The 11,232-nt window shown below is 49.4% G+C and overlaps 1 protein-coding gene across 10 annotated transcripts; it reads left to right on the forward strand.

Annotated features, from left to right (window-relative positions):
* The first annotated feature begins 5,629 nt into the window (after positions 1–5,629).
* On the forward strand, positions 5,630–11,232 carry Ubc (ubiquitin C). Of its 10 annotated transcripts, none has more exons than XM_063271601.1 (2): positions 5,630–7,086; positions 8,257–11,232. In XM_063271601.1, the coding sequence occupies exon 2, from the start codon at positions 8,260–8,262 to the stop codon at positions 11,146–11,148; it is 2,889 nt and encodes a 962-aa protein (XP_063127671.1). In that variant the 5' UTR covers positions 5,630–7,086; positions 8,257–8,259; the 3' UTR covers positions 11,149–11,232. The 10 variants fall into 10 exon arrangements, with proteins under 10 accessions (XP_063127671.1, XP_038945640.1, NP_001386710.1 ...); XM_039089712.2 differs by having other exon boundaries at positions 5,630–6,822; NM_001399781.1 differs by having other exon boundaries at positions 6,457–6,523.

Below are 11,232 nucleotides of genomic sequence, written 5' to 3' on the forward strand. Positions count from 1 at the left end.
ACCACAAAAATGGGGAAATATCTAATCCCAGGATGGGCCATCTGTCCTGGGCAGCCCTATCTCACCCTGTGGTTAAACATTTATGACATAGGAATGCAGACCACTGGGGTTGAGGATTTAGCTCAGTGGTAGAGCGCTTGCCTAGCAAGCACAAGGTCCTGGGTTTGGTCCCCAGCTCCGAAAAAAAGAAAAGAAAAAGAAATGCAGACCACTGACCACCTGTTACCCCTAGCACCCACCAATGAAATTTTAGATTAGATTTCCTAATCCTTCTAGAGAGTTCCTTTTCCCAATAAGAAGGCCTGTGTGCTTTTGCCTGGGGTCGCCATTTTAGAGAATGGTTGTCCCCCATGGGCTGGTTGCTTCTGCAGAACAAATGTTCTTTGTCTTTGTACTCTATCTGAGTCCCCGGTCTTCAATGATGTTCGGACCCCTACATCCTATGAACCTGTCTCTCAAGAGAGCAGAGGGGTCTGGAGAAAGGGTCCAGAGGTTACAAACACTTGGTAGAAGATGACAGTTTGGGGTTGGGGATTTAGCTCAATGGTAGAGCACTTGCCTAGCAAGCGCAAGGCCCTGGGTTCAGTCCCCAGCTCTGAAAAATAGAAAAGAAAAAAAAAAAAAAAAAAGATGATAGTTTGGTTCCCAGGCCCCACAGGACAGCTTGAGATCATATATAACTCCAGTGCTAATGAAAATGAATTCCTCACTTCCTTCTATCAGGTACTACACGTACCTGTGCCCAGACCATATGGCAGGTGAACACCCATACACAGAGAATAAAAAGAATTAAACCTTGAGATAAACAGGGGCCATTGCGATGGCTTAGTGAATAATATGGTACCTATAAGTTCAACTGCACGTGTGTAAAGTGATTCCACACTGTTCATCTTCAGCCTCCACATGCATGTCATAACATGCAGCCCACACTTCCACTCCCAATCTCTCTCTCTCTCTCTCTCTCTCTCTCTCTCTCTCTCTCTCTCTCACACACACACACACACACACACACACACACACACACGTTTTCTAACTTTTGCCAGGTGGTGATAGTGGATCTCTGAGTTTGAAGCCAGCTTGGCCTACAGAGTGAGTTCCAGGAGATCCAGGGCTACACAAAGAACCCCCACCCCACCCAGGTCCTGGGAGGGAAAAACAGAAAAAAAAGGAAGATATTTTAATGTAGGCTTAGGAGTGGTATTGGGGTCCACAGAGTGTGGGTAAGGGCTCTACTGTTCCTTTCTTTCTTTCTTTCTTTCTTTCTTTCTTTCTTTCTTTCTGTCTTTCTGTCTTTCTGTCTTTCTGTCTTTCTGTCTTTCTGTCTTTCTGTCTTTCTGTCTTTCTGTCTCTGTCTCTCTCTGTTTCTGTCTTTGTCTCTGTGTGTGTGTGTGTGTGTGTGTGTGTGTGTGTGTATGCGTGTGATTTGAAGTTATCTTCTCTCCAGGGTTGCTAGGAAACCTCAGTGAACCGACTGGGTGATTCCTGAGGGTGCCTGACATTGAAGCAGTTGCTAAGGGCCTAGTCAAGCCCATAACAATACAGGAGGTCGACTGGGTGATTCCTGAGGGTGCCTGACAGGGAAGCAGTTGCTAAGGGCCTAGTCAAGCCCATAACAATACAGGAGGTCGGGTACCTTTAATGTAAACAGTGTGAGATTCTCCAGTAATGTGTACGGGAAGGAAGGAAGCCACGCCCAAGATCATCAGTGTCAGGTCTTAAGCCTGGTTCACTGTTACATAAAGTACCTGAATGAATATGAAGGCAATATAAACTCTGTGGAGTCACCCTTTACAAAACAAAAAATATTAGCTGTATTGGATCTCGTTTATGTATTTGATTTTACTGGCTACAGTCAGGCCTCAGCTCGGAAAGCAAACAGAGAGAAAAATACTTCCTGTTTATGAACAAGGGTAGAAAGGCTGGATTCAGCGAGCCTCAGCTCACACAGAACCAGCCTGGGATCTATATGTTTCTAATTTTGGAAGTTTTGAAGAATTACTTGGTTTGGGTTTTTATTGTTGCTGTTGTTGGTTTGGGGGCTACACACAAAGAAATCCTATCTCGGGGGCGGAAGGACACACACAAAAAAAGAACGAAAACCGCGTGGTGCCCAGAGCTAGCGTCTGACCTGCAGGGTGGGCTGTGGCTGGGCCAAGTCCAGCCTTTCTATGCTTGTTCATAAACAGGAAGGGGAACACAGCACCCTGTTTTTCTCTCTCCCTTTGCTCTACATGCTGAGGCCGGCCCTTGGCCTAGGTAACCTTGTCTGGTTAGATAACCCGTGACAAAACAGACTTCTGGCTCCACACTTCCTTCAGAGGAGAAAAACACCAACTGACCCTTGTGTTTTGTACCGTCCCCTATTACAGAATCCAGTCACACACCAGGTGTGGCCTTCAGATCAGGATGACGCAGCAGCAGGGACACGCAGGCGACAGCCACCCATCCCCCACACCCAACCGAACAGCCCAGCACACGTAGGCGTCCTCAGCCAATCCCTCCCTGTTGCTGGGCCTCTTTCTCTGTCCCCATTGGTGCGGCTTCTGAAGCAATCGTCCCTGGTAACCTGCAAAGGACGGATCTGGGTGTGGAACGAACCGCAAAAGGAATTCAGTGAGTCACGGGACTTCTAGCACATTCTAGCATTTCCCGTTCTAGGTCAGGAGGTTTGGGACTTTAGGGCTGTGACTTGATACCTAAGTCCTTGAGGCCAAGTAGGACATGGAGACATTGGAGCCCCTTTCAGAAAATAGACCAGCAACTACCGTTAATCTGCACCCAGGTTCTCTGTAAGGGAAATCTGAGGACACAGGATTCCATATGGGTGGCAGTGCCTGTCACTGTGATTTGTCTATGAGTGTCTCCGGCATCTGTGACTAATATTATCTCCTCCTTAACCCTCAAGGGTTGAAACAAACTTGGTGGGCGGCTCCTGGCCAGAAGCTGCTGTGCTGGGGTGCAGTGCAAGCTCTGACGGGGAAGCCATTTGCTTTCGTCTTGCTTGCCTGTGCCTTTTAGAAGCAGGTCATCTCCGTTGTAAGAACTCACTGTGCATGGGTTATTAAAAACAAAACAGGGGGCTGGCGTTGGGATGTAAAGTGAACAATATTAAAAAATGAATTAACAAAACAAAAACCAGTTTGGTTGTGAACTTAAGAGGGGGACTAGGAAGGGGTAAAGAAGAGTTTCAGGGAGGAAGTAGGGAGGTATGATTAAAAATACATTGTATGTTATGTGTAAGGCTTGAAGTGAGTCTTAACTACCAGCAGACACCCTCTCCCTCCAGTGATCGCGAGAATGCGAAGGCAAGAGGTTTATTTTCCTGCACTTGAGGATCAACCTTCAATCAGTCCCTCATGACAAGTTACTAGAAGATGACCCCAAATGGCTTTAACGAGCAGTTTTTATACTTTTTAAGGGTACAGGGTACATCAGCAAGGTTACAGTTTAAACTTATTGGCTAAGCATATTGACCTTTGAATCTATTGGCTAGCAAGCATATGGCATGCATTTCTGGGTCTTTCTGGAACCAGAGAGTCATACATTCTGCATTTTTTTTTCTTTTTGTTGTTGTTGTTGTTTTTTCTTTTTTTTACTTTTTTTTTTTTTTTTGGTTCTTTTTTTCGGAGCTGGGGACCGAACCCAGGGCCTTGAGCTTCCTGGGTAAGCGCTCTACCACTGAGCTAAATCCCCAGCCTGTTGTTTTTTGCACCTCCTGTGGGTAGAGAATGGGACTTGGCTTAGCCTTGACCTGAGGCCGCAGGTGTAAGGCTGACAAAAGCCCGTCAGGGTGCTTCATATGAAATTCTCAAAGACTATTTTAACATTATTTTAAAATGGGAGGGTGGGGGTTGGGGATTTAGCTCAGTGGTATAGAGCACTTGCCTAGCAAGCGCAAGGACCTTGGTTCGGTCCTCAGCTCTGAAAATAAAATTAAATTAAATTAAATATTAAATGGGAGAGTGGAGCCAGGGGTGGTGGACCTTTAGTCCCGCCGTGATTCAGGAGGCAGAGGCAGGAGGAGCTCTGTGAGTTCGAGGCCAGCCTGGTCAATTCCAGAACATCTGGGACTACCTAGAGAAACCCTGTCTCAAATCAAAACCAAACCAAAGCAAAAAAAAAAGTCCATGTGTCGATTTTCAGAGAACTTCTCTTGAGTCAAAAATATTTTCTTTTTTTTTTTTTTTTTTTTGGTTCTTTTTTTCGGAGCTGGGGACCGAACCCAGGGCCTTGAGCTTCCTAGGTAAGCGCTCTACCACTGAGCTAAATCCCCAGCCCCTATTTTCTTCTTTTGACAGAAATTAGCATATGTTAACTCTTCATAGCAATGGGTTTCATTTTAATGTGCTCATAATATAAGGCATTTTTATTATCATGGTTGTTGGAAATTAGATCATGTATTTCTTACACATTTACACTTATAATTTTCTTTTGGCCCCAGACTCTTGAGGACTTCTTTTCAAGGTAACCTTGATCAGGTCAGGCCATCTAGTTTTGTTGTTTCTCTTCTCCCTCCCCCACTACTAAAATCCAGGCTGCTTGGCTCTGAATCTTCTAGACTTTGGAAAGAGCTGATGACTCAGCCAAGAAACAGGAGTCACAAGGCTGAAGCAAAGCAATTGCCAAATATAGCGAGGTGTGGCTGGAAGCCAGTGTCACTTTAAAACCAACTTCGGTGTGTTGTCCCCTTCAGCAAAACTTCTGTCTGAATTCCAGAAAGAACTGACCGGCACAGAAATCTGCCTCGGAAAGCACCGAGGCTTCCCAGAAACCCAGAGAATGACATTTTAATGTTCCAGTGGCATAGGACTTTGATTGGTGGAAAATCACCAAAAGGAAAATCTATTCTGAATACCTGAAATGAAAATGCATTTTGAACAATACTCCTGATCTTGAATGTTTATGAATTCCTAACCAGGGAGCTAGACAGGCCTGAAATCTCGGTATCTGGGTGGCTAGAGGCAGGAGGATCATTACGAGTTAAGAGTCCAGCCTGATTGATCTATGTCATGAGTCCCAAGGTAGCCAGGGCTACTACATATGGAGACCCTGTCTCAAAAAAAAATCTCAAAAAAGAAAAAGGTTGAGATTAAAGGCATTTAATAGTGTGTGTGTCTGTGTGTGTGCATGCTACATGTATGTGAGTGCCCCTAGGGACATTGGACCTCCTTGAAGCCTTGAGAAGCTTTGGAGTCAAAGGCCTTTGTAAGCTAGCTGCCTGACAGGGTTGCTCAGTATTGAACTCTGGAAGAAGACCTGCTCTTACTGCTGAGCCATCTCTCTACCCTAGGGATTCAATTCTTACCTTCTAAGGTCTCAGGCCTTACATTTCAAAAACCTGAATAGGCTGAATTTTACAAGTGGGGTATATGTTTGCTGTAATCTGAACATTGTACTAAACGTGTACTTTTTGTGTGTGTGTGTGGGTTTTTGTTTGGTTTTGGTTTTTTTCAAGACGAGGTTTCACTGTGTAGCCCTGTAGACCAGCACTTAGAGGCAGAGGCAGAAGGATCTCTGTAAACTTGAGACCAGCCCGGTCTACGAAGCCTATTCCAGGACAGCCAGGGCTATACAGAGAAACCCTGTCTGAACAACAAAAATTAAAAAAATAGGATTTCGATGGGTTCAGTCTCAGAATATGAACAACATTTTGATATTTTGACCTTTCCTTAGTGACAATCGAACAGAAAACAGAACCTTCTCGAATCCAAGGACACCAGACATAAACAGACTTAGGAAGAATCTGGAAAGATCTAGTGCCCACTGGGCTTCAGATCTAATGCCAACAGTTTTCAAGAACTGTGAGGACTGACTGCTTTTCTTGACGAATTCAGATTCGTTTTCCCAAACTGGGGAGAGATCCCCCCCCCCCCCATTTTTTTTATAAAAAATAAAAAAAACCGTTGTCATTTCCCTTGTTATGAGATTTGCACAGTCATCCATCCTGTCACCGTGCCAAAACAAAGAGGGCTGGGCACAGTGACGACCGACTCGAGGTGAGGGAACTTAGGAGCCGAGGCCACCAATGGAATATCAGTGTAACAAGAGCCAAAGCCCTAGGTCCCCCTAACAGAAAGAGGCGACTGGGACCCTTGACGGAGGGGGTGGGGGGTAGTTGGTGGGTCTCCGGCTCGCTTAGCCACAGTGCGCCTGCGCCGAGGTCCGCTCCGGCTGCAGTGATCCCTGCCGGGTTTTAGCGCCGATCACGTCACAGGCGCTGATCCCTCCGCGGGGTCGCGCAAGGTCGCAGTCCTGCCCCTCCACACAAAGCCCCTCACTCTCTGGCCTTCGCAGTGGAACAACCCCATGAAGCGATCTTAATGGTTTTAGCCTGTCGCTTCCATTGCAGAGATTGGACCGGGCATTAAAAAGTAGTCCCCAACCGCATTTCCGCGGAGGAATCCAGGGGTGGGCGGGGCTCCCGATGACTATATAAAGAGACGCCTCGCGTCCCGCAGCTAGTTCCGTGGAGACCGCCAGTTCCGTCTCTACTCTTTTGTGAGGACTGCAGCCAACACCGCTGGTGAGGAGAAAGCCGCCACACCCGGCGGGGGCGGGGAGGCGGGAGGGGGCGAGAGACAGCCCGCGGCCCGGACGTTTGGTTTCCGTGGCCCGCGAGGACGGCTGCTGTCCTGAGGCCGAGGACCGGGCGGCAAGATGGCGGCCAAATGGAAGCCTGAGGGGGAAGACGCGCGGTCCTGACGCGCTGGACCAGGTTGGGGGAAGCAGGCCCGCGAGGCCGCTTGCCGCCGGTTAAGCCGGGAACGTCAGAGGCTTGGGTTGGGAACTGAATTCGGTTGGCGCGCTGTAGGAGCCTCTGATGTGAGAACTGTGGGTATTAGACGGGAGGGAGATGTCGGTTATCCGGAATTCGTCGGTTGCTAAATACAGGAGTGCGATTGGGAAGGGAGGGGGAGGGTGGCGGTCCAGCCTAGCCTATCGCCCCTGTGACGTCGCGGTTTGTGTGGTCTCACAGTGTATAGTGACGATGGCTTTAGCTTTCCCTCAGTTGTAGGACCGGGTTTGGGTCTCGGCCTCGGGTAGCCTCTCCAGAGTAAACAGGAACCGGAAATTCAGAGGGGGAACGTGAGCCTGACTTACATTGAGTCTTTCCTTGTCTCGCTACACGGATATGGCTGCGGAAACTATTTATTAGACAAGGGTGTTTTTTTTTTTAAGATTTATTTCTTCAGGGGTTGGGGATTTAGCTCAGTGGTAGAGCGCTTGCCTAGGAAGCGCAAGGCCCTGGGTTCGGTCCCCAGCTCCGGAAAAAAAGAACCAAAAAAAAAAAAGATTTATTTCTTCAGACACACCAGAAGAGGTGTGATCAGATCTCATTACAAATGGTTGTTAGCCACCATATGGTTGCCGGGAATTGAACTCGGGACCTCTGGAAGAGCAGTCAGTGCTATTAATCACTGAGTCATCTTACCAGCCTGACAAGGGTTTTAAACTTTAAAAAAATCTCTGCCTCTACCACCCATGTGATGAGGTCCAAGGCCAGTGCCACTTACCCCAGACTACTTTTTTTTTTAATAGAGTTTATTCAGGGCATGGGAAGGGGAGTTGAGGAGGGAGTAAAGCTGGTCGGAACATGTGGAGAGAGAGCAGGGAGGAGAATGGGGAGAGAAGGGACAGATGGGGTGAAAGTAAGAGGTTAAGAGGATAAGAGTAAGAGTAAACTACTGTTTAATTGTTCAGACAAAAGCTTGGGGGAAGGAGAGTTGAGGCAGGATCTCACTGTCTCAGGCTGACCTCCCAATTCACGAAATCTGCCCACCTCAGTGTCCCCAGTGCTGGGAGGAAAGATATGAACATAGTTCAGTTTTGTAGTAGTAACTGGCTCTATCTACCAGTCGGGACCTGAATCCGGGATTTCCAACTATTGCCTTCTAAGCTCTTGAGTTTCTGACTTCTTTGGAGTGGGTCCTCCTAAACCCCCCTCCCCCAAGGTGAAATGTGGGTCAGGCTTTTCTCCAAACTGCAAATAGTCAGGGACTGACTTTCAGCAGTTCCGTACTGAACGCTCCACCCTGCCAACTTGGTAATAGACAATGCCTAATATTCATAACTTTGTTCCATCAAGACTTTTATTTTCTTGTTGGTTTTAGGGGGTAAAATTCAAAACAGTCTGTGTAGCTATTTAGACTAAACTACTAGCCACCTCACAGATCCAACGGTTGGTGGCACTCTAAAGAATTTGTGTCATTCCTGACCTGTTTTTTGGTTTTTTGTTTTTTGTTTTTTTTTCCATAGACAATGCAGATCTTTGTGAAAACCTTAACTGGTAAGACCATCACCCTGGAGGTCGAGCCCAGTGACACCATTGAAAATGTCAAGGCAAAGATCCAGGACAAGGAGGGCATCCCCCCTGACCAGCAGAGGCTGATCTTTGCAGGCAAGCAGCTGGAAGATGGCCGCACCCTGTCAGACTACAACATCCAGAAGGAGTCCACCTTGCACCTGGTCCTTCGCCTCAGAGGGGGCATGCAGATCTTTGTGAAGACCCTGACAGGCAAGACCATCACCCTGGAGGTCGAGCCCAGTGACACCATTGAAAATGTCAAGGCAAAGATCCAGGACAAGGAGGGCATCCCCCCTGACCAGCAGAGGCTGATCTTTGCAGGCAAGCAGCTGGAAGATGGCCGCACCCTGTCAGACTACAACATCCAGAAGGAGTCCACCCTGCACCTGGTCCTTCGCCTCAGAGGGGGCATGCAGATCTTTGTGAAGACCCTGACAGGCAAGACCATCACCCTGGAGGTCGAGCCCAGTGACACCATTGAAAATGTCAAGGCAAAGATCCAGGACAAGGAGGGCATCCCCCCTGACCAGCAGAGGCTGATCTTTGCAGGCAAGCAGCTGGAAGATGGCCGCACCCTGTCAGATTACAACATCCAGAAGGAGTCCACCCTGCACCTGGTCCTTCGCCTCAGAGGGGGCATGCAGATCTTTGTGAAGACCCTGACAGGCAAGACCATCACCCTGGAGGTCGAGCCCAGTGACACCATTGAAAATGTCAAGGCAAAGATCCAGGACAAGGAGGGCATCCCCCCTGACCAGCAGAGGCTGATCTTTGCAGGCAAGCAGCTGGAAGATGGCCGCACCCTGTCAGACTACAACATCCAGAAGGAGTCCACCTTGCACCTGGTCCTTCGCCTCAGAGGGGGCATGCAGATCTTTGTGAAGACCCTGACAGGCAAGACCATCACCCTGGAGGTCGAGCCCAGTGACACCATTGAAAATGTCAAGGCAAAGATCCAGGACAAGGAGGGCATCCCCCCTGACCAGCAGAGGCTGATCTTTGCAGGCAAGCAGCTGGAAGATGGCCGCACCCTGTCAGACTACAACATCCAGAAGGAGTCCACCTTGCACCTGGTCCTTCGCCTCAGAGGGGGCATGCAGATCTTTGTGAAGACCCTGACAGGCAAGACCATCACCCTGGAGGTCGAGCCCAGTGACACCATTGAAAATGTCAAGGCAAAGATCCAGGACAAGGAGGGCATCCCCCCTGACCAGCAGAGGCTGATCTTTGCAGGCAAGCAGCTGGAAGATGGCCGCACCCTGTCAGATTACAACATCCAGAAGGAGTCCACCCTGCACCTGGTCCTTCGCCTCAGAGGGGGCATGCAGATCTTTGTGAAGACCCTGACAGGCAAGACCATCACCCTGGAGGTCGAGCCCAGTGACACCATTGAAAATGTCAAGGCAAAGATCCAGGACAAGGAGGGCATCCCCCCTGACCAGCAGAGGCTGATCTTTGCAGGCAAGCAGCTGGAAGATGGCCGCACCCTGTCAGACTACAACATCCAGAAGGAGTCCACCCTGCACCTGGTCCTTCGCCTCAGAGGGGGCATGCAGATCTTTGTGAAGACCCTGACAGGCAAGACCATCACCCTGGAGGTCGAGCCCAGTGACACCATTGAAAATGTCAAGGCAAAGATCCAGGACAAGGAGGGCATCCCCCCTGACCAGCAGAGGCTGATCTTTGCAGGCAAGCAGCTGGAAGATGGCCGCACCCTGTCTGACTACAACATCCAGAAGGAGTCCACCCTGCACCTGGTCCTGCGCCTCAGAGGGGGCATGCAGATCTTTGTGAAGACCCTGACAGGCAAGACCATCACCCTGGAGGTCGAGCCCAGTGACACCATTGAAAATGTCAAGGCAAAGATCCAGGACAAGGAGGGCATCCCCCCTGACCAGCAGAGGCTGATCTTTGCAGGCAAGCAGCTGGAAGATGGCCGCACCCTGTCAGACTACAACATCCAGAAGGAGTCCACCTTGCACCTGGTCCTTCGCCTCAGAGGGGGCATGCAGATCTTTGTGAAGACCCTGACAGGCAAGACCATCACCCTGGAGGTCGAGCCCAGTGACACCATTGAAAATGTCAAGGCAAAGATCCAGGACAAGGAGGGCATCCCCCCTGACCAGCAGAGGCTGATCTTTGCAGGCAAGCAGCTGGAAGATGGCCGCACCCTGTCTGACTACAACATCCAGAAGGAGTCCACCCTGCACCTGGTCCTGCGCCTCAGAGGGGGCATGCAGATCTTTGTGAAGACCCTGACAGGCAAGACCATCACCCTGGAGGTCGAGCCCAGTGACACCATTGAAAATGTCAAGGCAAAGATCCAGGACAAGGAGGGCATCCCCCCTGACCAGCAGAGGCTGATCTTTGCAGGCAAGCAGCTGGAAGATGGCCGCACCCTGTCAGACTACAACATCCAGAAGGAGTCCACCCTGCACCTGGTCCTTCGCCTCAGAGGGGGCATGCAGATCTTTGTGAAGACCCTGACAGGCAAGACCATCACCCTGGAGGTCGAGCCCAGTGACACCATTGAAAATGTCAAGGCAAAGATCCAGGACAAGGAGGGCATCCCCCCTGACCAGCAGAGGCTGATCTTTGCAGGCAAGCAGCTGGAAGATGGCCGCACCCTGTCAGACTACAACATCCAGAAGGAGTCCACCCTGCACCTGGTCCTGCGCCTCAGAGGGGGCATGCAGATCTTTGTGAAGACCCTGACAGGCAAGACCATCACTCTGGATGTCGAGCCCAGTGTTAACACCAAGAAGGTCAAACAGGAAGATACTCGTACCTTTCTCACCACAGTATCTAGAAAGAGCCCTTCTTGTGCTTGTTCTTGGGTTTGATGGGGAGGTGTCTTAGTTTTCCCTATCTTTTAAGCTGTTAACAAGTTTCATTGCACTTTGAATAAAGTTCTTGCATTCCCAAAA

This window comes from Rattus norvegicus, chromosome 12 (assembly GCF_036323735.1).
Source record: "Rattus norvegicus strain BN/NHsdMcwi chromosome 12, GRCr8, whole genome shotgun sequence".
Lineage (NCBI taxonomy): Eukaryota > Metazoa > Chordata > Mammalia > Rodentia > Muridae > Rattus > Rattus norvegicus.